The sequence below is a fragment of the Myotis yumanensis genome, unplaced genomic scaffold (genome assembly GCF_028538775.1).
Source record: "Myotis yumanensis isolate MYYU_CA2020_CCGP unplaced genomic scaffold, mMyoYum1.0.hap1 SCAF_1, whole genome shotgun sequence".
Taxonomy (NCBI): Eukaryota; Metazoa; Chordata; class Mammalia; order Chiroptera; family Vespertilionidae; genus Myotis; species Myotis yumanensis.
Genome location: NW_027223752.1, coordinates 116,345,827 through 116,373,776, shown reverse-complemented (window position 1 = coordinate 116,373,776; position 27,950 = coordinate 116,345,827). Strand labels below are relative to the sequence as shown.

General features: G+C 46.2%; 1 protein-coding gene across 9 annotated transcripts in view; it reads left to right on the top strand.

Annotated features, from left to right (window-relative positions):
• NEO1 (neogenin 1) overlaps positions 1-19,556 on the top strand; it is a 260,875-nt gene extending 241,319 nt beyond the window's left edge. For 8 of the 9 annotated variants that reach the window (XM_070430757.1, XM_070430775.1, XM_070430727.1 and 5 more), the window contains 3 exons: positions 2,916-3,179; positions 17,659-17,795; positions 18,820-19,556. In XM_070430757.1, coding sequence (XP_070286858.1) covers positions 2,916-3,179; positions 17,659-17,795; positions 18,820-18,903 — 485 coding nt within the window. In that variant the 3' untranslated portion in view covers positions 18,904-19,556. The remainder of the gene's footprint in view (positions 1-2,915; positions 3,180-17,658; positions 17,796-18,819) is intronic. The other variant, XM_070430766.1, reaches the window with a different exon arrangement.
• The last annotated feature ends 8,394 nt before the right edge of the window (positions 19,557-27,950 follow it).

The following is a 27,950-nucleotide window of genomic DNA, read 5'->3' as shown; positions in this document are numbered from 1 at the left end:
TATTTATAATGAACTACAACGTTCGCTAATGACCGATTACTGTAATCGTGTTGCATTCATTTCCCTCCACTAATACTAGCAGCAAATATTTTAGTAGCCAATTGCCATGCCATTAGTCTTGTACTGACTTGTTTGGTGTGCGCAACAGGAAATATTTTGCTTTCGTAGAACAAGAAAAATAGATTTATTTGCATTATGCTTATTAATTTGTGCAGTTATTCAGAGTCTGGTAAGTTAATGTTCAAGAAAAAATATTAATTTTTATTAAAATGTTCTATTATTTCATGTTAACGAATATTCATTTATTTCCACCCTTTGTATTCAGCATGTCTCTATCGAAATAAACCTACGTTTCTATGAAAATTGAAACTTTTGTTTTTTTGCGGCCCACATAAACTTAAACCTTGTTTATATGGCCCGTGTTAGCCTTTGAGTTTGACATGCTTGGTGTAGAGCAAGTAATCTAGAAGTGATCAAGTTCTCTTACTGCTATGCTTTCCTGAGCTCTGGAACTCAGTACTGCGCCGCCGCCAGCCCTGTGTGTGTGGGCTCGGCATGACTAGACCCTGGCCAGGGCAGTCCTCCCGCTAGTGAGCACTTGCTGTGTCTTGTCCTGGAACATTTATTATGTCACCACTACTTGACATGGGAAGAGCACTTTGCACTTGTCCCAGTCGATGGGCAGTGTGAACTTTGTGTGTCTTAAACAACTCTGGAGTCGGCCCCTCGCCAGCAGGAACTTGTGTTACAGCATAGTTTTCCTTATTTTATATGCACAATCTCAGGGTGCGCCCACTGTATTCTCAGAGAATACAGGGTGCCTGGTGCCCTCTGGAGCTGTACAGTGAAGAACAGCACAGACTCGTGTAGGCAACCCTCTGTTACCTTTTCACATTTCCCACCACCTCTCTGGCCTTCAGAAGCTTATCAAATTAAGGCAGTTGAGGTGGCCAAGGCAGGTGTGTGTGCCCAGAGTGACCTAAAATATCTGCCAGTGCAGGCTGACATGGTCCCAGCTGAAGCCTGCTCTCTCTCCTAGTGCCTGACCCTCACCAGCTCCCTCCAGGCCCAGGTCACACCTAGCAAGCAGACCAGCAGCTCCCAGCTGTGGGGGTGGCTGGCTTAAGCAAGCACAAAAGGTAAAATCCTCAGCCTGGTAAGGTTGTCATGACCAGGCTTTCAGCACTTGAGGAGGGTGTTGAGTCCCTCATCCCTGGGACCAAGACCTTTAAGCTAAGGGGTAGCACTCATGACTGGCATGGCCTGTCTCCTGAGAGCCCAAGGGAACAAAATCATTGCTCCCTCAGCAACAACGGCAGGGAAATAGGTTGGATTCTGCAGGTTGCTCATGCATTGCTGCTTAAAAGGGTTATTTTCTTTTTTAAGGGTGAGAACTCTAAGAGTCAGGGGAGGACCTCCTTCAGGCTGCCTGAAGCAGCCGCATCCAGCGCTGGTGTCCTCCAGGCCCCTCCCTTGAGTACAAATGGTAGTTTGCACCAGCTCCCATTGTTCTCCTCATATGGTCTCTCTGGGCCTTGGTGCTGCTGCCACTCCTGCAGGGTCAGGGGAGGGTGGCATTGGACATGGAAGGGCAGTAGTGTGTGGTGGATCAGAAGGTGGGCTTGTGAGTCCAGCCAGGGATTCAGATTCCTGCTTTACCTGTTCTCACTCTGTCCTAGGGCGAGGCCTAACCTCCCAGTGCCTTCTGAGTTACTCTGAGGATTGAATGAGCTAACAAATGCAAAGCACTTCTCATAGTCCCTGGCTCAGAGTAATCACTCAGCAATTTACAAAGAAAAGAACCTTGTTCAAGCCTTCTGTTTAGCACTTTTCATAAGGCTTCTCAATTAATCTCCAGTGAATCTTATGTTATTCTTCCTGTTTTATAGGTGAAGAAACTCAGACTCAGATTCGGTGACTGCCAAGTTCACCCAGCTAGTATGCCAAGATTAGAGTCCAGGTCTATCTGATCCAAAGCCAGTGCTTTTTCCACCCCACCACACTGCCTTCCAGAACAATGACCCTTTTTTACATATTTTGAGATTGTTACCATGTTCTTCCCAAGTCTTCCCCTTCTCCAGGCTGACCTGACCCTATTTCTTTCTCTCGCCCCATCGCCCTTCATATGCACAATCCTAAAGCTACGTGTAGACCTCTGGACTAGTTGGTTGTCCAGGTCTCATTTGAGCTGTGGGACTGTTGCTCTGGTGAGGCTGTGCCTAGTCCCCTAAGGGCAGGCAGGGCCTGTGGCAATGCCTCTCCTATGGTAACCACCCGGCCTTGCAGGCAGAGCTGGTACTAGTCCAGTAACCAGCCAGCCTTAGTGACTAAACATGTTATCTATGAAAGTCATTGAAACTATCAATCAATGAAACTTTAAATTTTCTTTTATAATTATGTCTTAATAGCTAGTACTCTCATGAACCTTTTTTTAAAATATGTTTTGGTTTCAGAGAGAGGAAGGGAGAAGGAGAGAGGGATAGAAACATCAATGATGAAAGAGAGAGACTTCGATCAGCTGCCTCCTGCACACCCCCTACTGGGGATCAAGTCCATAACCCGGGAATTGAACCATGACCTCCTGGTTCATGGGTCAACACTCAGTCATTGAGCCATACCTGCAGGGCTCACAAACCTTTTTATGTGCTCCATAGTAAGTACCAAACAGAACTTTAAATATGTAAAATTATGACCACTTACCTGTTTAGCTGAAAAAATTCCAGTAACTGGTTGACAGAATTGTTTGGAACTCTTAGATTAGTCCATTCTTCTTTAGCCTTGGCAGAGGTGCTCATCCAGGGACCTCAGTGCTTACTGAGCTGCTTTCAGGGGCCCTTAGGAACAGCCAGAACTCGGGGATGTACATATGTTTAATGGGTTTTAAAAATGCTAACATCTAGACTTTCCTGCTATAGAATCCATTCGAAATACCCCCAGCACTGACACCATGCCAGCCTCCTCGTCTCAGACATGCTGTACTGATCACCAGGATCCTGAAGGTGCTACAAGCTCCTCTTACTTGGCCAGCTCCCAAGAGGAAGATTCAGGCCAAAGTCTTCCTACCGCCCACGTTCGCCCTTCCCACCCATTGAAGAGCTTTGCTGTGCCAGCCATCCCACCCCCGGGTCCACCCACCTATGATCCCGCGCTGCCAAGCACACCATTACTGTCCCAACAAGGTGAGTGAAGACAACAGCACTGGAGGGACCCTTTAGCTCTGGCTTATGGCAAAAACCGCCTCTTCTTTAAAGAATAATAAAGCAAGTACCCTTCAAGCTTCTCCCCTCTCAGGGAGGGTGTGGGCTTTCCCCTGTGGGAACTGTTGTGGACAACATTTGCGAGAATAAGACCACCGACTCCAATTAGGTCTTAAACAGCAAGCGAGGATTTATTGAACTGGCCAGTGACTGCCACAGGCTTTCTCCTGTAACAGCCCCGAACTTTGTGCTCCTCGAGCTTCTATCCCCAGAAACCACAAACGTCCTTGATTTACAGTTACAAGGGTCTAATCAGGACCTTGACGCGCCGATGTCTGGGAGTGGGAGACTTGGAGGTATGCCTGGTTACCTATCCTTGACCCCATCCTTGTTAAAATTTTTTTACTGACATTCAATTCATCACACTCCCTACTGGTCTTAAGAGACGAATTCAGACCCTGGATTCGTTGCTAGTATCCACTAGCTGAGAGTACTGGGTATGCAGGACCATGAGTTTGACAGCTTGGATTCGGTCTTGGATACAATTGAGGAGACACCTGAGCAGGCAGGGTCCGAAAATGAGACCTATTAGGAGGAGGAGGGGCCCTGCCACAGCGGATAGGAGGGTTGTGAGCCAGGGGGACCAGGAGAACATATTCTCATACCAGTTCCCCTCTGCCTTACGGGCCTCTTCTCTCTCCATCAGCTGTTTCCTTAACCAACTTAAACTTTCTCTGATTACCCCGGAGTGGTTAGTGTAGAAGCAGCATGCCTCCCCTAATGCTAGGCACAGTCCCCCTTGTTTCAGGAAAAGTAGGTCGAGTCCCCTCCTGTTCTGTAAGACTACTTCAGCTAAGGACTCTACTGATTCCTCCAACTGTCCTATGGATTTTTCTAGGGTACTCAGGTCTTGGTCAATTTGATTACCCAGTTCTTTGTAATTTTGATGTCCTGTCACTAGGGTGGCTGTCCCTGCCACTGTGGATCCTGCAATTCCGAGTCCTACGAGTAGGGGAACCAACACCGGGGCTCTCTTAATCCGCCGAGGCTCTATGAGGAAGTGCTCCCTTCCTCCTTCCCCTGAGTAATAATACACTTGCGGCAGGATATGAGTTAGGACACAGAGCCCTGGCTTGGGCCCAGTCTGGAGGTTTAGGGAGAGTATGCAGGGGGTGATTCCGGTAATGCATGCCCACCAGGTACCATTTGGGGCCACCAGGTACCAGGGGGTCCTGGACCCTGGTCTCTCCGGAAGTCGGAGTGTCTGGTTACAATTTTCTGCATAGGGGGAATCGGGGAAGGAGTAATTGGCGGATGTGACACACAGCCCAGCTCCAGTAATATCTCCTAAAGTTAATCCCCTCCTCCCTTTCCCCATGCACATAGTCCCGGGGTTTCTGCATCCGTGGACATGTTGCGGACGTGGGCCGCACTTGCCCCAAATGGAGCTGAAGCTCCGATCCCTACGTAATAGGGGGGCTTGGGGTTGAGGCACAACCAGCAGTCTGCAGTAAGGTCGGGCGCACTTTTGTTCAGAAGTTGGAACGAGGCTTCCAGCAGCACAAAAATGTCTGGTCTCAGCAGAGCTCCCCGAGGTGGAGGCCAGGTTACTGTATCCCGATGACTTGCCTCAGTCTTTGATGATGGTGGTGGCGGGCTCGTCACGCATGGGGCCGGGCTTGGTCTCCTGACCTCAGGTCACTGAGGGGCCAGGGGGCCGATTGGGTTGGGCGGGGTATTTCCCGTCGCTGGATAGTAAATAGTATCCCAGGGTCTGGCCCAGAGACATATAGCCTCAATCCCCATGTCTTTCCCCCGGTCCAGTCTCTGGCCCAATATGCCACTGGTTTGATGACAGTGGGGTTGCAGTTTCCAACAGTACAGTTCCTTTCCGGGGCCCCTGGCCGCACCTGCCGGGTGAACCATATGTCCCTGTCCGGAAGCTTTGGGGGCCATTTGGCATAGGTTTCACAGCCCCACTGTCCACAATAATAATCCTCATGGTCCCCACACTTCAGAAAGGGAATCCGGGGCTGGCGCGGGCAGACACATAGGGGAGTATGCCATAGTTGCTCAGTCCCTCGGGTCCCGCAGCCATAGGTGGTTGTGGCCCTGTGTGTAGCCATTCCCCCGGGGATCCCTAGCTGCAACCCAGCTGGGTCCAAATTCATGAGCCTGGGTCTGTCCTGGGGCAGGTTCCAATTCTCCCCGAAGAGGCTACACAGGTCAAACGGTGGAAGGGAAAGAAACCATTTTAGTTTTAACAACCTCTATTGAAATAGGATTTTTCTTCTTAAAATTCCTCTATGGCTATCAAAAAGCCAAATTAATATTAATTTATCTACTGTATTCAATTTGGCCTGATGTTTGCATAAACACAACAAGAATGATAACTGATTACCTTTGCTGAAATTTCATGATTGAATCTTAATGTGCCCCGTAGGGCCAGGAAGCCAAGCCATCCAGCTGCCATCAGGCCTGCCTGCAGTATCTGCTAAGTTAGGTGAATCCCTCACCTGTAGCAACTCCACCTGGGCCCACGCCCTAGGCTTTAAGGCCCATCTCAGTAGCCATCCTACTCATCGCGGCCCAGAGTGCGTGGGGGTTCCACAGAGATGCAGAGGCGTCCTTATTGCTCCCCTTCTACTCTGACCAACCGCCAGTGATGGTAGGGCATGGGCCTGATGCTCCAGCACCAGCCATCTTCAGGGCTCCCAAGCAGGATACCAGGCTTTTCCTGTGGCACTCTTATTGGCTTCGAGTCTTTAGAGTCTAGACAGTCTCTTTAAAACATGATACTCCAGTCAAAGTTTTCGGTTAATAAAACCACTATTAGGAACCAGTCTTATTGAATCTATGCAAAGAAATGTATTGCCATGATTTATTAAGCATTGCCAAATTTCGGAGGAATTATATAAGGAGAAAAGCATACTGACCTGCTCCAAGATTTTCTAATTTTCCTTGCCAGTCCCTTTTTATGGACTTTTCAGAGTAGTATAACTGTCTTTAAATGGCAAGAAGAAATTTACAATGTGTCTATATTCAAATAGACAGTCACAGCTGTCCCTGTAGTAGGGTTCCCCTTACTTGACTTGTTCTCTCAGAACGTACTAAAGGAGTTTTATTTCTTTACAGGGTCTTACATGTCACAGGACCTCACAGGGTCTGTAATTCCTGTAACAGAGGGCTAGTACTCACCACTTTACTACTTCCTTCTGTTCCAAACAGGCCTTCCCCAGTTTCCTATAGTTGAGGTTTTGTGCCACCCCAGACATAGGCATGGTCACACAGGCCTGCAAGACAGTATACAGGTTGCTAACTGTCTCTGAATAGATACCAAAACCTAATGGGTATTCTTCTTTGCCCAGTTGGGCACCTGCCTTCCCGGCAGCTAGGCACCCTCTACTTTTGGGGTTCACCCCACATAGCCTCCTTTTAGGACAGCTAACACATAGCCATAACAATGGCCCTCAGTGTGGGAAACTGGACACTTGCCAGTTACTCCCAAAGACTACCAAGGACTGTAGACCATCACTGGTCTACAGCAACTGCTGGCAGCTACAGCTACATTCAAACCTGTAAGAGAATCAAAGGTTAATACAACATATTAATACAATGAAACATAATATTGGCACCATGGCCGCCTCAGGCAGCTAAATCTTCTGCTACTAAACATGACATATGGTAGGGCTATACAAACATCTTAGGGAGATGACTAAAGTCTACTCTTGACCTTCCTATATAAGGCAAAATTGTCCTTGTCTCTCTGGAGCCATGTCCGTGAAGATGCAGGCATTATCTAAGTATATTATACAGTTTTCTGCGGGCTACTGTCAGGGCTGTGCATTGCGGCCAGTTCTTCTTTCTAGCCACAAACACAGTCTGTCCAATTCCCTTAAAATCTATTCTGGCACAGGAGAAAGTTGTTTTGCTGTACACAGACAGCTTAACCCCTATACAACTGGGCTTGGACCTCTGCCTAGCAAACTGCAGTTTACAAGTTCAATATGCAACCTCTAGTCCTCTTCACCCAACGAGGTTTCGGCCAGTCTCTGAGTCAGACTCCTCCTCTCTTGGAGAATTTCAAAGTCTCCTGATGGCTCCCAGGTCCAGGGAGAGTGCCCTTTTCTTTGCCCTTTTGTTAACCCTGTTTATTAGTTACAGGGCCCTGCTTTCCTTGTCTTCCCACCAGTCCCCTTTATGGCAGAGCAGCGACCAGGCCTCTTCCAAGGGAGTGCACTGGAAGGGGATATCAGCCCCTTCTCTTCCAGCAGCAACAGGTACTGAACCCTTTCAGTACATTTGCAAACAGGGAGCTTCCGCTAGCTCTATCTGCAGCTTTCATAGATCCCAGGCTTGCTGCTCTATTCCTGGGGCTGTAGGAAAGCTAGTACCAGTCACTGCTTCTGGCTTAACTGCTGTAGCCTGCAAGCCAAAGGCCCAAGTCTTGTATTGCTTGTTGTAAAACACTCATTACTCACTGGGCAGCAGCGGGGCAGCTCTAGTGTCAGGTAAATTTCTGCTGTCCCCCACTTTCTCGCTGCTGCTGCTGCTGCTGCTGCTGCTTTTTTCAGGGCCACTGCAGGCAGCTTGGGCATCCAGCCCCCCTTCTTTGTCCTGGCTCTCAGGGGCTGAGTCTGCCTAGCAACCAGTTCTAAATCACCAGGGCGGCTGCAGACTTCAGCTCCGTTTCTCTTCCGCTTTGCTCCTGGGAGTTTAGTTGTTTTTAATGTAATAAACTAGGGCAGAGAAAGATTAATTGTGCTTATAGAAAACTTGCAACCTTGAAGTCAGTTGATAAGGCATCTGCTGGTAAGCTACAGACGAAACCCCTATGCCTGCAGAGCGGTCTGTAGCCAGTAAAATAACTGCCGACACCCCGCCCCTATCTTTCAGCCCAGGGCCCGTTGCTTTCCCCCACAGATTTTTCCTCTTTTGATCTTTCCGACCAATCCCCCTGTCTCCCAGTCCAGTTGTTTGTCTCCCTTTAAACAGTGGGAGTTTCGGAGAAAAGCAGACCACTGCTATAGTAATCCTCCCTCCCTGCGCCTTCACCCTCTCTCTCCTCTGAGGTGAAGAGGGTCTGCAGTAACTGCTGGCAGCCATCCCACGTGGGTAAAAAAAGACTGACTCCAGCAGAGAGATCAGACCCTGAGGGTTCTGAGAAAAAGAGGAATTTTGATTCTTTCAATTATACAAATCACTAGTTGAGAAAGGGACATAAATCATGAAAGGCTTCCCGTCTGGGCCCAGGTCCAGTGGCCCAGCCTGCCTCAAGGGCAGGAGAGGCGCTGGGGCCGCCGGCCCAACACCCCCGGAAGCTCCATATTCCATTCCCTGTCTAGTATGCGATGGACTGAAGGGGTTGGAGGATGACAAAGCCCCTCCCGTCGGTGGGTCCGGAGGGAAGACAGTTGGCATCAGGGGAGGCAGGGGCTCCGGGTCAAGAGCTGGTGGTGTGGCCTGGGCCTGAGGCCGGGGCTCACCAGGATCCGGCGCCGGGGGAGCATAGGGGGGCGGCCGGCTAATGGGTTCTTCCTGCTCTCCCTGAAGGACCAGGGGAGCCTTTCCCTTCTGGGGCCCGGCCAAAAGAATTGTCTGTCTCTGTCCCGATTTTCCCCTCAGGAGGCATGCCCTCATCCATCGGGGTTTCTCGGACAATACGTCAACCCAAACCTGAATATAAGAAATTTGATCAGGATGCCCTGGGCGGCTGTATATGACATGATGCACCCAGTAGGCAGTGGTCAGATCAAAAGACCCTGCATCTGGCCACCCCACCTGGAAAGTGGGCCACTCCCGTTCACAGAATCGCTGTAAATCAAAAGCATTAACATCATATCCGTAGTCTCCGGCTCTCTTCTTGAAGTCCTGAAAATTCTTAAGAAAACATTGCAGCGGGGAGCACACAGAAGCAGACGACAACTGTCCCATTTAGACAACAAACACCAGACAGACAAGTCCTGTGCAACCGAAAGTCACACTTGCCAGATGCCGTGGCCACCGTCGTGGCCACCGGCTGGAGTCAGGAGGTAGTGCTGCATCCAGCCCTCCCCTTGACTTCCCTGTGAGATCTCACCCCAGGCGCCTCCTGTCCTTCCTTACCTCCTGCAGGATTTTTCAATAAGTCCTCGCCGCTTGCCCGGTGATGGATGGGGGAGAGCCTCCTGCCCTAGATAGGGGGTCCCTCTCACCCCTGCCACCGGGTGAGAGCCTCCTGCCCTAAATAGGGGGTCCCTCTCACCCCTGCCGGGTATCTCGCTGCAGCCTCCAAATGCTGTGGACAACATTCACGAGAATAAGACCACCGACTCCAATTAGGTCTTAAACAGCAAGCGAGGATTTATTGAACTGGCCAGTGACTGCCACAGGCTTTCTCCTGTAACAGCCCCGAGCTTTGTGCTCCGCAAGCTTTTATCCCCAGAAACCACAAACGTCCTTGATTTACAGTTACAAGGGTCTAATCAGGACCTTGACACGCCGATGTCTGGGAGTGGGAGACTTGGAGTTATGCCTGGTTACCTATCCTTGACCCCATCCTTGTTAAAATTTTTTTACTGACATTCAATTCATCACAGAACCAGAGACTAACTGGCCGGGGAGTGAAGGCTGACTTTTTATAGGTTGTTTTGGGTGCAGGATCCTTGGTGGTCATACCCAATGGCATGACTGTGCGCAGCAGATAATTATCTGCTCAGCCTCCCAGAATTGCCTCCCTCCACAGAGTCCCTACAAGCCAGAGGAGGGGCGGGAGGCCAAGGATTGGAAACAAGTAAGAACCTTAGGAAATGAATTCCCTGAGTTCACATAGCCAACTCAAAGTCCTCTGACCTCAAAGGCATGCTTTTCCCCTCCTCTTCCATATTATTATCAATTACAAGGGTTTGTTTCAGAATAAGTCAGTGGTTTCCAAGCTTTTTAGTCTTAGGACCCCTTTATACTCTTAAAGGCTGCCAAAGCCACAAAAGAGCTTTTCCTCAACATTTACTGTATTATAAATTAAAACAGAATTTTTTAAAATAATTCTTTATTGTTGAAAGTATTACACATGTCCCCCTTTTGCCCCCATTAACCCCCTCCAGCCCACCCCCCCACCCCCGCCCCAGGCCTTCAGCACCTGTGTGTGTCCATGGGTTATGCATATATGCATACAAGTTCTTTGGTTGATTGCCACCCACCCACCCTCCCCCGCCTTCCCTCTGAGATGTCGCACTCTTAAAACAGAAATTTTAAAACTATTTTATTAATTTTAAAATAGCAATACATCTGCCCTGGCCCTGTGGCTCAGTTGCTGGTCAGGGCACATATGGACATAGGGGACACAACCAATCAATGTTTCTCTCACTCTCTCTCTCAAGCCACACACATATATCCTTCTCCCTTCCTCTCTCCAGAATCAATAAAACATCCTTGGATGAGGATTGAAAAACAATAAAAATAGCAATACATCTATCATATTAAGAGAAATAGCATATGTTAATGAAAAATAACTTTTGAAAAGAAAAATATAGTTAGGAGTGACATTGTGTTATATTTTTGCAAATCTCTTTAATGTCTGACATAATAGAAGACAGTTTCATTCTCCTACCTGCTTCTGCATTCAGTCTGTTGCAATATGTTGTTTTGTTTGAAGTATAAGAAGAAAATCTGGCCTCACAAATATATGGTCAGAAAAGGGAAGAATATTTTTATAACTTTTTTTTTCATATAACTGCAGATATTCTTTTTTGATATTACAGCAAAACTCAGCAAGTTGTAGTTTCTTACAGTTTTATGTGTAATGTGGAATCAGAAATCATCTCTGCTCCATTAAAATCCATCTGTCTTGTACTTTGAATGCATGATATTGAACATACCACACACATTAGTCATTTGGAAAATGTTGGTTTACTAACTTATACAGAGCTTCCAAATCTTGATGTATCTTATTATATAATATCTAAAAATACATTCATTAATATCACCAAAGTCTGTAAATATTGGGAAGCTCTCAAATTCATGGTGGCAGATCTGGTCGGTGATTAGAGTGTCAGCTCACACACCCAAAGGGTTGCAGGTTCGATCCCAGGCCCTGGTTGGGGCACGTGTGGGAGGCAACCAACCAATGTGTCTCGCACATTGACGTTTCTCTCTCTCTCTCTCTCTCTCTCTCCCCCCCCCCTTCCACTCTCTCTAAAAATCAAGGGAAAAAATATCCTTTGGCGAGCATTAACAAAAAAATCAAAAACTCACGGTGGCAGATAGATGCAAGGTTTTATTTCTGGGATCGGTTGTTACTTTACCTCTTTAATTTCTGATTTTGTTTATTTGGGTCCTCTCTCTTTGCTTCTTGGAGAGCCTAGCTAGAGGTTCATCAATCTTGTTTATCCTTTCAAAGAACCAGCTCTTGGTTTTGTTAATCTTTTGTATTGTTTTTTTGGTCTCTATGTCATTTATTTCTACTCTGATCTTTATTATTTCCTTCCTTCTGCTTATGCTGGGCTTTTCTTGTTGCTCTCTTTCTAACTCTTTGAGTTGTAGGGTTAGATAATTTATTACCATTTTTTCTTGTTTTTTGAGGTAGGCCTGTAGAGCTATGAACTTCCCTCTCAAGACTGCTTTCACTGTGTCCCATAGATTTTGGATTGTTGTGTTTTCATTGTCATTTGTTGCCATGATGTTTTTTTATTTCTTCTTTGATCTCTTTGGTAACCCAATCATTTAGCCTCCAGGTGTTTGATTTTTTTTTTCATTGTTTTTATTGTAGTTGATTTCTATTTTTATGTCATTGTGATCTGAGAAGATGCTTGATATGATTTCTATCTTCTTGAATTTGAAGAGACTTTGCCTGTGTCCCAATATGTGGTTTTTCTTTGAAAATGCCTTGTGCACTTGAGAAGAATGTATATTCTGTGGCTTTGGGATGAAATGTTCTGAAGATGTCAATTCCATCTGATCTAGTGAGTCATTTAGGATTGATGTTTCTTTGCTGATTTTTTGTTTAGAGGATTTATCCAGTGTTGTTAGTGGGGTACTAAAGTCCCTTACTATGACTATATTGCTGTCAATCACTCCCTTGATATCCTCCAGAAGTTTTTTTTTATGTATTTGGATGCTCCTGTATTGGGTGCATATATGTTTACCAGAGTTATATCTTCTTGTTCAATTGTTCCCTTTAGTATTATGAAGTGGCCTTCCTTATCTCTTATTATGGCCTTCACTTTGAGGTCTCATTTGTCAGATATAAGTATTGCTACCCCAGCTTTTTTTTTCATTTCCATTTGCCTGAAAAACCTTTTTCCATCCCTTAACCATAAGTCCGTATGAGTTCTTTGTTCTGAGGTGGGTCTCCTGTAGAAAGCAGATATATGGGCCATGTTTTCTTATCCACTCAGCCACCCTATGTCTTTTGATTCAGGCATTTAATCCATTTACATTTAAAGTTATTGATAGGTAGTTGTTTGTCGCCATTTTTATTCTTTACGCCTGTGTTCCCTCTTCCCTTCCTATTTCTTCTTTTTACGGCAGACCCTTCAGCATTTCTTGCATTGCTGGTTTGGTGGTAATAAACCCCCTAAGTCCTTTTTGTCTGTGAAGCTTCTGATTTCACCGTCAATTTTGATTGATAGCCTTGCTGGGTACAGTATTCTTGGATTCAGACCCTTGCTTTGTATGACTTTGTATATTTCATTCCATTCCCTTCTGGCCTGATGTGTTTCTGTTGAGAAATCAGTCAATAGCCTGATGGGATATCCCTTGTAGGTAACTTTCTGTTTGTCTCTGGCAGCCTTTAAGATTCTTACTTTGTCGTTGGTTTTTGCCAACTTAATTTTAATGTGTCTTGATGTCCGTCTTTTTGGGTTCATCTTGTTTGGGACTCTGTGAGCTTCTTGGGCTTGTGTGAGTTTTTTCTTCCCAATATCAGGGAAGTTTTCTGTCATTATTTCTTCAAACAGGATTTCTATTCCTTGCTCAGGTTCCTCTTCTTCTGGAACCCCTGTTATGCGGATGTTGTTTCATTTCATGTTGTCCCAAAGTTCCCTTAGGCTCTCCTCCTGTTTTTTAGTTATTTTTTCCAGTTGCGGCTCTGCTTGGGTATTTTTTCCCACCTTGTCTTCTAGCTCACTGATGTGGTCCTCTGCTTCTTCTGGTCTACTCTTGATGCTTTCTATTGTGTTCTTATTGCAGCAATGTCATTTTTCATTTCTTTTTGGTTCTTCTTGATTTCCTCTTGGTTCTTACACGTATTGTTGAGTTTGTCTTCCATCCTTTTCAGCGTCCTTATGACCACTGCTCTGAATTCTTTCTCTAACATATTGCTTGCCTCCATTTCTTTTACTTCCTTCTCCAGTGATTCCTCCTTTTCTTTTGTATGGGGGCTGGTCCTTTGTTGCCCCATGTTCACTCTTCTCAGGGGGTCTGGTTATGTAGTTCTCTCTCTCCTGCATTGACTTAAAGGCACAAAATACAAAACAACAAGACACAATGCACAGGGCACCAAACACAAATGTATTCACGATACCAATAACCCCAAACAAAGGTGACCACCAGAGAAAAGAGAATTAGGAGAGAGAAAAGAGAATTAGGAGAGAGAAAAAAGTGCAAAAATGATACTGAGGAAAGGAAAAAATGTAAGAGATAAAAGAAAGAGAAAAAAAAGAAGGGGGAAAAATATATGTATTTGGGGAGAAAACTCAAAAAACAACAACAGTAGTAAATCCAAAAAATGCAAACAACAAACACCCTGAGATGAATGCAAACAACAACTAATCCAAAAATGCAAACAACAAACACCAAATCAACAAATATCCAGCTGAATCTGAGGAGGCAGAGCTTATTTCTAAAAGGTTAGGTCAAGGAATTGAATGAATGGGAAAATGGCCACAATTCAGTATAGAGGAGGTAGAAAGAGAATGAGTGTATAAGAAGAAAAGTAAAAAACAAAATACTAGTACAAAAAAAAGAGAAAAGAAATATATATATATACATTAAAAATATATATGTAAAAGAAAATTTATATATATACTAGAGGCCCGGTGCATGAAATTCATGCATGGGGAGGGGGTGTCCCTCAGCCCAGCCTGCACCCTCTCCAGTCTGGGATCCCTCTCACAATCCAGGACTGCTGGCTCCCAACCACTTGCCTGCCTGATTGCCCCTAACTGCTTCTGCCTGCCAGCCTGATCACCCCCTAACCACTCCCCTGCTGGTCTGGTCTCCCCCAACTGCCCTCCCCTGCTGGCCTGGTCACCCCCAACTGCCCTCTCCTGCTGGCCCAGTTGCCCCTAACTGTCCTCCCCTGCAGGCCTGGTCGCCCCTAACTTCCCTCCTCTGCCAGCCCAATCACCCCTAACTGCCCTCCCCTGCTGGCCTGATCGCCCACAACTGCCCTCCCCTACCAGCCATCTTATGGCGGCCATCTTGTGTCCACATGGGGGCGGCCATCTTGTGTGTTGAAGTGATGGATTATTTGCATATTACTCTTTTATTAGATAGGATATATATATATATATATATACACACACACATATATATATATATACACATATATATATAAAATTCTTCTCCTTTAATCTGTCTATGTATTCATCTATTATTGGAAAAAGAGAATAGAGAGTAGAGAAGCCTGAGTTGAGATTGGAATTAATTAAGCTATTAGTAGAAGAAGAGAACAAGCAAGGAGAGGAAAAACAGAAAGCAAAAGAAAAAGAAAAAAATTGAAAAAAAAACCACCTAACAATCAAGCCAGCAACAAGACAGAAAGAAAGAAAAAGGAAAAATATTTGGCTAGTGAAGAAAGAGAAAAGAGAAGTGTGCATGGACTTGGAGCAGGGGAGAGGAAATTAGATATATGAGTAAGATCAATTTTTAACAGGGAATAAAAAGAAAGTATAGAGAAAAACTAAACCAGGAACAGGGTAAGAGAAATAGGGCGTAAAAGGGGAACCATAAGGAAGAGTGTTGGCATAAAGGAATAATTGAGATGGAGTAAAATAATGCTAAAAGAAAAAGAATAATAGAATGTAGAACACTAATCCCAAAATAAAATAAAGAAAAAATAAAACTTTTTTAAAAAGGTAAAGTAATAGTAGTAGTAATAATAATTAAAAATAAAAATATAATAAAAATAAAATGAGAAAAAAATTTTAGTTTCTTAAGTAAAATATAAAAAATAAAAAAGTGAAGTAGTGAAGGTCATTCACTTCCTCTACTGTTCTGCCTGGCACGTCTGTTTCCTGACAGGTAGTCAGCACAGTGTTGAAGTTCCCTGTGATCCACAGCTCCTCTGTGTCATAAGCCACAACCTTGTTTTCAAGCAGGTGGGATCTCTCTGCTCACTTCGTTTCTCAGCCTGCCTTCAGTTGTATTTACACAAGAGTCAGTTTCTGACACAACCCCTGGGTGGTGGTGTTTCTGTATTAGTTTCCAGGACTAAATGGCTCCTCTACCCAGTGTTTACACTCTTCTTTCCCTGACGCACTTAATACTGGGTTGGAGGGACAATTGACCCAGAGCCGGTTTCCTGCTCGTCTCTCCTTATTCTGATCCCCAGTTTCCACAGAAACAACTTTCCCCTGCAGTCTCAGTGAGTGTTTTTTATTGGAAGACCCTGTGTACTGGGCTTAGCATGCAAAAGCAAGGAGGTTAAAAAAAAAAAAAAAAAAAGGCAAAGGAACTGTGCCAACTCCTGTCTTTTTCACCTGTCACTGTGTGGCCAATATAGAACTTCAGGCTGCCTTTCTGGGCACAGTTTCCCTCGGCTGTGGGCTTATATCTAGAGTCCCCCTCTGCCAGCAGCCCTGTGGACCCCCTTCCACATTCGAGGGCTACACTGACCCCAAGGGCCGCGAATTTGGTGGGGGGCAGTCTCCCTCTGAGACTCTAGTGCCCCCCTGTGCACGTTTCTCCCTCCAGCCTGGATCCCCCAGATCACACCGCTCTCTAGGCCAGTGGTTCTCAACCTTAGCTGCACATTAGAATCACCTGGGAATCTTTTTAAAATCCTAATTTCTTGGCCTCATCCTCTGGAAATTCTGTTTCTTTGTTTTGGGGTGGGGTCACAACATTAGTAATAAAACAGAATTTCTGGAGGAGGCCCAGAAATCAGGATTTTAAAAAGATTCCCAGGTGATTCTAATGTGCAGCCAAGGTTGAGAACCACTGCTCTAGGCGATCTCTGATCTTTCCATCCCCAGATTGCCTCACCAGCTGTGTTTAATTTGCCAATTCTAAGTGGGTGTTATTCGATTCTGCTGTTCCTTCTGTCTGCTCTGTGAGAAGGTACAGGGCCCATTCGTGTATTCGATGCCACTTTGTCTCCCCCTGGATAAACTTTTTAGGCGCCCGCAGCCGGCGAGGCTAGAGTCTCGGTGTTTGTGGCTTCGCAGCTGAGGCAGCTGGTCCCTGGGTGTTGTGGCTGTAGGGTGACGGGAGGTATCCGAGGTCTCCCCAGTTGAAGGTAAGGCTGGGCTTCCAATCACAGCTGCTCTCCACTTCAACATGGTGTGGTCACTGCGGCAGAGCCGGCTGCTCCGGGCGAGATTTCCGCAATAGTAGAGGCTGCCTGGCCAGGGGAGCCTGGTCCACCAGTCCCCAACAGTCCTGTGGAACAGAGCTGTCCCTCGCTCACAAATACAGACACGCCCCGCACGTCCACACACTCTCCTTTCGCTCTCTCACTCACACTATCTTGCTGCCTGTCGTCCCGTCGGCCGCCATCTTGGATCCAAACTCTTATTTCTAGATGCAGGGTTTTAAATACTCTAATTTTACCTGAAATTTAAATACTGTCGATTGTTTTTCTTGAAGTGACTGGCTTACTTCATTCACTTTCTAGAAAATGTCTGCCAAATGCTCAAGTCCATGATACAAGTGATAGTACAGCTCGCAACCCCGGCTGCCCAGGGTGTCTGGTGGGAACAGCCCTCCCACCTCGGTGTACAGCAGCAACCCTGTGTGCATACTGTCCACTTTGTCATATAGAATATTTAAAAGCTGTGTAATCAAGGTCCATATTTAATAAAATAATTTTTACTGTTTCATAAAGAATGATGTTAAACTGCTTTTTAAACTTCAAGTGTGTATCAGTGAGTGACTTTACAGTTTGGGGCCACTGCCTTCACCTGTGCTTGGGCTCTAGCAGTTTTACACCCTGTTGCTTTTGTACCATCAGTGTAAGGGCAAAAAATACCATAGTATTATTATCAAAAGAGTTTAATCTACCATATATTCTGCAAGGGGTCCGTGGATCACTATATTTGAGGCCCACTAGACTAGGAGGTTAGTTTTCTAAAGCCAAATGGAATATTTGTTCTGGCCTCTTGGATACCCTGCTTTCTCCCTCCTTCCATCTTGTTCCAGGTCCTTCTCAGTGCTGGATTGCTGCACTGGGTTTGGGTGTATCCCTCACTGGGTATATCCCTTCACGAGGTCTGGGTGGAGCAAGCTTAACTACACACCTGACAGTGCCCTTTCCCCTCAGCTCTGAACCATCACATTCACTCGATGAAGACGGCCTCCATTGGGACCTTAGGAAGGAGCAGGCCTCCTATGCCCGTGGTGGTTCCCAGTGCCCCCGAAGTGCAGGAGACCACAAGGATGCTGGAAGACCCCGAAAGTGTAAGTTCATGGGGCCATCAGCCCAGCCAGATATCCAGGAGCATGTCCCAGGACCTGAGTGTGCAGGTCCTGCTGATGCTGTGCTGGCCCAGAGAATGAAGCCAGTTCACTCATTCACTCCATAGACACGCTTGACGGAGCATCTCTATGAGCCAGGAACTGTGTGGAAGCTTCGATCTGCTTTCTCTTATACTTACTCTGATGTATCTTGGATTAGCTTATCACACCAGCCCAGCTAGTGATTTTTTTTCTCCCCCACCCACTGCCACCCTCCTTTTCGTCTTCTCTCTCTCCCTCTCTCTCATCCTCTTTTCTTGGTTTGAGTCACCCACAGCTTCTTTCATCCTTCAGTCCCACACTTCCTGACCTTTTATGAGCAGGATGCTGGAGGGGAAGGTGCCTAAGTGGATGCTTTCACACCAAAAATCAACAGGGCCGCCCCAGCTGGTTTGGCTCAGTGAATAGAGCATCGGCCTGTGGACTGAAGGTTCCCAGGTTCGATTCCAGTCAAGGGCACATGCCCAGGTTGTGGGCTCATCCCCAGTAGGGGGCGTGCAGGAGGCAGCCGATCAATGATTCTCATCATTGATGTTTCTGTCTCTCTCCCCCTTCCTCTCTGAAATCAATGAAAATATATATTTTTTAAAAATCAACAGGACCTCTCCTTGATTTTTCCCTCTTACGTTCTAATAAGTACGTCTGACTCCACATTTCCAAGTACAGGACTCTTTAAAGAGGAAAGCTTGGAGCCCAGAGATTATGGGGCATACTGATTGTGACAGAGACCTAGACAGACTTGAGCATCTTGTGACCCTGGACAGAGTATGTCGGAGGAGAGGCATTTTGCATTGTGAAGAAATGAGTGGTTGCTGGCTTGGGGGCTCAGTGGCCTTGGCACCTCCTTCAGTCTGGCCCCTCTGGGCCAGCGGGGTTTCCATCATCTAGTCTCTCAGGACACTTTGCAGACTCTAAGGCTCTCTCTGGGCTCGGGTCACACCCAGTAACAGTGTTCTCTTTTCCGTAGAGCTATGAACCAGATGAGCTGACCAAAGAGATGGCCCACCTGGAAGGACTAATGAAGGACCTTAACGCCATCACGACAGCATGACGTCCTTCACCAGGGTATGACTCCAGAACTGAGTCTAGAAGTCTTGGGACTCAGCTTAGAAACAAGGAATTATACAGAGGATGAGAGACAGCACTTGAGAACACAGCATGAACACACAGACAAGCCTGTGCCTCGTGGGGCTGCTTCTGGTCGGCCCGGAAGAAGCCCATGTCGAGGCAGCTTCCCTTTACCTGCTGGCACACTGCAGGACCGGGCACCATGGGCCAGAGTTTTATATCTAGGGAAGAGGCAAGAAACACAGCCGCCCTTTCACTTTGTGGTCAGGCTGTGTCTTCGTGCTATGACTGCATCGCCTTTACAGAGTGTAGACATTGGCATTTATGTACAGTTTTATTTGCGTCCTATTTTACCTTCAGAAGAAAAACACTATCAAACCAAGGAAGTCGTGGTGTTCTCCACAAGTGGTTGACATTTAACTTGTCTGAATTATGTATGGAAAGTCATCAGCAGCGTGGGTTGTTCCAGGGGTTGACTTGTTTTTTTGTTTTTTATTTTTTAATTATGAGTCATTGCATCCTCTACCAGCTGTTAACCCATCACTTTGAGGGGGGAGGAAATGTTGCATTGCTGTTTGTAAGCTTTTTTATTATTTTTTTAATTATAATTATTAAAGGCCTGACTTTCTCCTCTCATCACTGTGAGATTACAGATCTATTTGAATGATATGTAACATTGAAAGAACTTGTTTGTTGCTTCTGTGCAGTTTCAGTATTGGGGTGACGGGGGTGGGGGGGCGGAATAGGAAGTGGAGGGGCTGCTGAGTTCCTGTGAGTGTTTCTATTGTACTTTCTTCAAGAAGCCTGCGGAGAATGGAAGCATCTATATTATTGTCCTTTCCTGGCGTGTCCATCTCTATTGTCACTAAATTGCAACTGGAGTTTCATGTGGACCTAGTTAAAAAATTCTTCTGTGCAATAGGTAGGTTCGAGGATTTAGCTGCCCTGTGTCTTGGTCAGATCCTGATGAGAGTGCCATGCCGAGCAGTCAGGTACTGTACTCCCACTTGCCAGGGGTGTTGTAGACAGGGCAGCCCCGCTCCTGGGTGGTCAGAGAACAGGGTGAGCCTTTTTCCTGCTTTTGTCATCTGTTCCCACTGGGAAAGTTGAGGGTTAAGGAAGGAACTTTGTTTCCACTTAAGACTCCTTGCTTCTCTCCAGTTCCTGTCCTTAGCCAGCCCAGCTCTCCCTTCCATGTTGCAGGGGCTGCTTTACCCCTGAGGCTCCCACTTCTTTCTGAACGTGGTTCTTCAAGTAGCAGCAGACAGGGACAGTGGTGAGGGGCACAGGAGGCAGCTGCCCCTCCTCCATCTAGCAGCTCAGCTAAGCCCCTAGTTAGAATGGGCGGCAGGAGGTTTCTGAGGTTCACTGCATGGCCTGGCCACACACAGAAGCCTTTGCCTTTGCAAATAATTCTTATTTTCTTTTTCTTAAAAGGGTAAGGAGCTGAGATGTTTTTAATATTAAGAATATCTTATGAAAAAATACAGGACAGCCCTTCAGGCATTTTCCCCTATTCCCCAGCAAATCCCCAGAAGAGAATGTGGAAGGCAGTATAGAACAGCGGTCACCAACCGGTGGTCCGTGAGGTCCGAAAGGTTGGCGACCGCTGCTCTAGACGATGAACTCTTTGTATTTATTATTTTGGGGCAATGAAAAGTGTAGTGCTGGAACTCCTGCTGCCGCGCCCCTGCTCACAGACGGTGCTACCAGGCAGGGTTCTGCGAAGCCAGTGCACTTAACTGACCCTGAAAAGAGCACTCCGGCACCAGGCGGCTGGTTCCCCAGGAACTGTCTCACCTTCGCCCAAAGATACATATGCTCGGTGTTCAGGGCATTTCCTCCCATGAATCTTAAGACCTGTTACCTCAGGACCTTGGTACCTGGACACTGCCACAGAGCTGGGGCGGGGAGGGGCGGGGGTGGGGGGGACTATTTTTAAATAAAGTAACTGCTCAAAGTTGGGGATTTTTTAGAATTAAGAAAAAGGAAAGCTATTCTGAATTGCACCTTTTCACAATTTAATACATTTTCTTACATTTTCTGTGGTTTTTTAAACGAAGCCATTGTATGTGTTATAATGTCCTAGGTGAGCAGCTGCTCAGCAGCTTCCTTCAGGAGCATCTGGAACAGATGTGTCTGCGCCTTGTTGCCTGCGGGGGCTCTCAAGGGCTGCTGGGACTACTTGCTGTACACACTTGTTTGGCCTTTTCTGTAGTTGATGCTGTAAACTCTGGCTTTTTAAAAAAACAATTTCATGTTTTTATTTAGTATTGGAATTCCAATACACTTTTTTAAACCATTCAAACTCTGGTCAACGCGTTATTTTCCTTTTTCCTTAAGAAAACAGAACTCAGGGTCCCCTGTTTCCCAGCCTCAAGTTGACTTCACCATTTCCCTCACAACTATAAAGGCAGGAGTTCTCAGGGCACCATGGAGGTGTGGCCAGAGAGCCAGGAGGCTGCAGGCAGAGGTTGCCCATTAGCCCCGAAGATGAGTCCTATCCCAACTCCTCACTGCTGCCCTGCAGGGACTGAGCAGCCTGAGGAACCACAGGTGACTCCTGTCAGCCCAGCAGAAAAGTGCAGCCACTGCTGAAGGATATGTGGGCCTAATCCCTGCTGTGGCAGTGCCCTGGGCAATAGCTGATGCTGTTGGCACAGGACAGAGCACCCACGCTAGGCCTGGGCCTTCCCACTCCCAACCCTCCTCTCTTGGGTGTGTGATGCCTAGAGCAGGTATCTACAAGGAGTCCCTGCCTTCCCAGGCTGCCTCACCTGACTGCATTTGCTCCATGCCTTAGCTTGGGCTGCTATAACAAAAATACATTGACGAGGTCTTAAGCAGCAAACATCTATTTCTCACAGTCCTGGAGTCGGGGAAGCTCGGTACCAGAATTTTGCAGGTGTCTGCTTCCTGGTTCACAGAGTCATAAATGTCTTCTCACTGTGTCCTCAGGTGGTGGAAGGAAGAGCTCTCTGGAGTCTGTTATAAGGGCACTAATCCCATTTCATGAAGCTTCACTCTCATGACCTCATCACCTCCATAAAGCCCCACCATCATACACCATCACATTGGGGATTACGATTTAACATAAATTTGAGATACAAGCATTCAGTCCATAGCACTAAGATATCATGGAGCACGAAGGTCTGGGCTCAGAATGGTGATGAACACACAGCCATAGGCCTGCCCTCCATGAACTGCAGTACAGTGAGGGCTGGACATGGAGCCCAGTGTCCTGTTACTAACTGTTCCCACGGCCCTCGGAAGTTCATCTGCTCTGCTGCCCAGTGTACTTTATGAAACCCGCATCCCATCATTCCCATTAGCGGTGCCCCGCTGGCTTCGGGGTAGAGTGGCAGCCCCCAGTGCTAAAGCTGTGCTAGCCTGCCGCAGCCGCAGGCCCAGACTCACGTGCTGTGCACCCAACACCCCAATCATGGAAAGCTGCTTGGGAAACTTTTCCTGGAATTCGCTCCACTGCTGCTACTTTTTTAACTAGAGACCCCAGTGCTGCCTCCTCCACATCCATAGGTGGAACTCTTGGTGCATTTTACTATACACTGATACATCTGTCAGTCTTTTTACACTGGACTGTGAAAGTAGTGGGGACACATTTCTCACTCCCCTCGCAATGCCTGATGCCAGCACCAATTTTTGACAACAGCAAATATTGTCTCCTGGATGGACAGACAGGAAGACCTGGCCTGGAGCATATTGGAAAGCTCCCCACACATATTGGGGAGCATATTGGATGCACCCCAGCTCCTCTTGGAGGCATCCCAGTAGGTCCCTAGTGACACTGTTGTCAGGATCCTCCCATTCCAGCAGCCATGGCCGTTTGGTATCCTGGGATGAACTTGGACGATACAAAGACCAGTCTGCCTGTCAGAGGGTAAGAAGTGATCGTGGTGTAACAATGACCAACTGGGTGTTGGGAACCAAGGCAAGAATGTCCTCCAGATTGGTCTAGGCCAGCAGTCGGCAGACTCATTAGTCAGCAGAGCCAAATACCAACAGTACAACGATTGAAATTTCTTTTGAGAGCCAGATTTTTTAAACTTAAACTCTATAGGTAGGTACATTGTTATTAACTTAATTAGGGTACTCCTAAGCTGGCCTTTGCTAAAAACGTCCTCAATCTGATTGAGGTACGTTCACTGAGGTCAACCCCTTCCAGCTCTCCCATCCACTCGTCTTGTATACTTGTTTCGCCCAGGCTGAAAAACGACTTCTGTGCATGGGCCCCGAAGTTTCAATCACACTGTATGTGCGCACCCGCACGTGGTGTTTTGTGGAAGGTCCACACTCAAGGGGCCAAAGAGCCGCATGTGGCTCATGAGCCGCGGTTTGCCAACCACTGGGCTAGGATGAACATTATGAACAAGGCTCTCTATGAGAAGAAATGCCCTCTTTTTCCAGCCAAAAGCCCCTCCCAGTTTCAGCCACCTTCCTGCCAGGGGTGTGGTCTCATGAGCAGAGAGACTGGAGAACAACCCTTAGATTGATGGGGAAAAGGTAGGGGCAGGTTGTGGAAAAGCAGGAGCCATGAAGGGCCAGCCCTACCCACACAGACAAAGGCCCAGACAGCAGTTGCCCAGCTCTTCACTTTGAGTCTCCAGCTACCAGGAGGGCTAAGGTCAGAGGTGGAAGACAGTAATTGAAGGAAGATAATATAATAATAATAATCTTTAAAAGTATCTAATGTTGAAAAAATGATATTTAAAAATCTGATTACTCGCTAAGCAGAATGAATGATGTTCATCTCAAAATGCTCTTTTAGTCAACTAGGAATTTGATGAGTCCAGAAATGAAAAGATGGCTTAGAACTGAGCTCAGACAGGGTTGGAAGGAGCTCTTGCTGCACTAGAGAATAAGGAATTTGAACTGAACACTGGCAGCAGGTATAATCAACAAGATGGTGAGAGCATGAGATGCTAGGTGGGAATGTCCCCTGATGTGAAATGGCTGTCCTTGAGGTGCCCCAAAGGGCTTTTCAAAATGAGAAGATGAGAGGTAATGTCAACACTGTTTGCTCTTTGCAATTCTCTGATGTCTGCCACGTGTAGGAAGTCTTGAGTGAGACTGGTTTCCCCCAACAAAGAGAGGGGCATCTGGATGGAGCAGGATCTGGCATGATGAGGGTGACCATGAATGGAGCCGGTTTACTCAGAGCCAGAAGTGACCAAAAGAATCTAAACCTGAAAATTCACAGAAAATCCAGGGGACAGAGGGAAGAGGGTGAGACTTTTCACAGGTCAAAAAAAATGTGAATTCCAATCAGATTGGAATTCTTAAAATCTTATCTGGATTTTAAGAGTCAGACCTCAGCTGGTGTCTGGGCTGCAATCATTTCACATGTCCGCACCCAGCATCTCAGTGTCCTGTGTAGGTACGCATGCTAGTTTGTTAATAGTTCTACCTTCTGTGGACTAGTCCCCCAAAAGGGCAATTTGAGAGCCATTCTAAACTCTTTCCTCAATACCGCAGCACATGGCTCAGCAAATCCTGCAGCTCTTTCAAGTGTCTCCCAAAGTGGCTTCTCTTTGTCATTGGGCCAATTCCTCATTGAACCCTGCCCCTGACCAGCCTTAGCCTCACACAACTGTGGAAGAGATTTTTCTAACTCCAATCTGAACTCTCTCTACCCTGCTCAATATTGTGCGATAGTTCCCTAACCCCAGCCCCGGCCCACCCTCACCCTGTCACCTGCCCCGCAGAATGGAGTCCCATGTGGCCCTGTGTGCCTCTTTGCTTCTATTTTCCACTTAATCCTTTCACCCAAACTTGGCCCTAACAATACAGAGCAATTTACACTGACAGAATAAGTCATGATATTTAAGCTCTTACTATTCCCTTTGCCTCAGCGCTCTCTTCCTCCTGCCCTCACTACTGGCTTTGTTTGCCTGATAAATTTCTACTCATGTTTAAAGATATAGCCTATCCATCCAGTCTCCTGATTGTTCTTGTTCATATTTCTGTCTCTTCCAATACATGTAACTCCTGAAGGAAAACAATCCCGCTTGTTTTGGGATTCTCCACCCAGTGCCTGTCACTGTAGGTGTTCACTAATGACCTTGCCTGGTGAGGAAGATGGCCCAGTGCTAGGGGAATTTAACAAAGTCTGAATTATTTCTGAGAGCATATACTCAGGAAGGTTTTGCAGAGGTGATAAGACTGAGCTGAGTCTAGGAATTTATATGAAGCTATCTATCAGGAGAGAGAAGAAGCCACTGCAAAGCCGAGAAGCTGCCCACTTCATGTGACCATCAACACAGCACCTTCAAGAGAACCATCCTACATCACACTGAGCCTAGGGCCTCTGAAACTGTGCTCAGCTTCCTGTGATTGGATGAAGCCCCCGGGCCTCAGGAGGCCACTGCGGAGGATCTGGAGGATGCATTGAGCTGGCACTATCCTCCCCAAAGCCCTGGGTCACTACAAGGGCAATTCTGTGCCCAGCGAAGCTGGATTTGATTGGCCAGGTACCACACGTGGGGTTCAGGCTTAGAGAGTTAAAAATAAGGTGGCTTCCTTTCATAAACTCAAAACCCAGGTCTCACTGAATTCTAGGGAGCTTTCTGAAAGAAGGAGCTGGGATCCATTCCTGAAGACAAAATGATGGATCAGGCTCCCATAAGCAAAGCTGCCTCAGAAATGACAGGAGAACCAGCTGGTGAACATTCTAGAGACTCACACACAGAAGGGAAAAACTTGTTGGAACTGAAACCAAAGAAATCTTGGTGTGGGCAGGTGGAGTGTGAGAAGGAATATTTGGGGCTGGACAGAAAAGGTCTTCCTCACCCAAGAAGCTGGGAGTCATTCATGGTTTCATAAATATTTCTAAGGGCCTACTGTGTGCCAGGCACTGAGGGTGCACAATGAGTAACAGCCCCTGCTGATACATTCAGACACTTGACAGAAATTACCACCCAGCAGGAAATGCAAAGACACCTGACACAGTGATTGGTCAAAGCAAGGAAGGGACTTCCAACACTGACTGCAGAGTCTGGGGGTCGCAGAGTAATGACCTTGAGAATGGCGGGAGTACACCAGAGAAAGGAAATGGGGTTTCTTTTAGCATTGTTTGCAGTCCCTCTGAAAAACAGGGGCAATTCAGATACTGGTCAAATTACAACAGAAATGCTTTTAAAGTATTTGATCAAAAGGTAGCAAGGGAATTCCCCAACAGAGGACCAGAAAGCTGAATCCAAGTGGTAAACCAAAAGGGAGGCGGGCACTTTCCTTGGGAAAAGCCTAATACCAGAAACCTGAACGCGGGGAGAGGAGCCACCCTGTGCTGCAAGGCAAACTTGTGAGAGGGTGGCCCAGGGGAAATCAACCTGTCAGGGAAGGACACCGAAGGGCAGCCTGACAGGCACTTCTCTGCTAGAAAATTAAGGAAAAAATCCTCAGCTCCTTTCAGAATTTGTTGAAGATTGTTGTGTCTATAATCATAAGGAATATTGGTCTGTAGTTTTCTTTTTTTTATTTTTTATTATAGCTCTGGTTTCTGTATTAGTGTAATACTGGCCTCATAGAATAAGAAAAGTGTTCCCTCCTCTTCGGAGTTTGTGAAAGATTGGTGTTGTTTTTTAAATGTGGGATAGAATTCACCAGTGAGGTCGTCCTGGGCTTTTCTTTATGGGGAGTTTTATTACTAATTTAATATCTCTGCTTGTTATATGCCTATTCAGATTTTCTATTTCTTCTTTTTTTAAATTAAATCTTTATTGTTCAGATTATTACAGTTGTTCCTCCTTTTCCCCCCATAGCTCCCCTCCACCCGTTTCCCACCCCACCCTCCGCCCTTACCCCTCCCCCCCCCCCCGCCACTGTCCTCATCCATAGGTGCACGATTTTTGTTCAGTTTCTTCCCGCATCCCCCACACCCCTTTGCCCCCCAAGAGTAGTCAGTCCACTCCCTTTCTATGCCCCTGGTTCTATTATAATCACCAGTTTGTTCTGTTCATCAGATTATTTATTTACTTGATTTTTAGATTTACTTGTTGATAGATGTGTATTTGTTGTTCATAGTTTGTATCTTTACCTTTTTCTTCTTCTTCCTCTTCTTAAAGGATACCTTTCAGCATTTCATATAATACTGGTTTAGTGGTGATGAACTCCTTTAGCTTTTTCTTATCTGTGAAGCTCTTTCTCTGACCTTCAATTCTGAATGATAGCCTTGCTGGGTAAAGTAATCTTGGTTGTAGGTTCTTGGTATTCATCACTTTGAATATTTCTTGCCACTCCCTTCTGGCCTGCATAGTTTCTGTTGAGAAATCAGCTGACAGTCGTATGGGTACTCCCTTGTAGGTAACTGACTGTCTTTCTCTTACTGATTTTAAGATTCTCTCTTTGTCTTTTGCTCTTGGCATTTTAATTATGATGTGTCTTGATGTGGTCCTCTTTGGATTCCTTTTGTTTGGGGTTCTCTTTGCTTCCTGGATTTGTAAGTCTATTTCTTTCACCAGGTAGGGGAAGTTTTCTGTCATTATTTCTTCAAATAGGTTTTCAATATCTTGCTCTCTCTCTTCTTCTGGCACCCCTATAATTCTGATGTTGGTGTGCTTGAAACTGTCCCAGAGGCTCCTTACACTATCTTCGTATTTTTGGATTCTTTTTTCATTTTGCTTTTCCGGTGTGGTGTTTTTTGCTTCTTCGTATTTCAAATCTTTGACTTGCTTCTTGTGATCCTCTAGTCTGCTGTTGGGAGTCTGTATAATATTCTTTATTTCAGTCAGTGTATGCTTACTTTCTAGTTGGTCCTTTATCACAACCTCGAGGGTCTCACTAGATTTCTTGAGGGTCTCATAAAGTTTATCAGCGGTTTCTAGAAAATTCCTGAAAAACCTTAAAAGTGTGGTTTTGAACTCTATATCCAGTAGTTTGCTTCCCTCCATTTCTGTCATTTGTGTCCTGTTTCTTTGTCTCCGCATTTTTTTTATGCTTCGCTGTGTCGATAGAGTGGCTTTCTGTGCTAGGTGTCCTATAGGGCCCAGTGGCTCAGCCTCCCCAATTACCTGA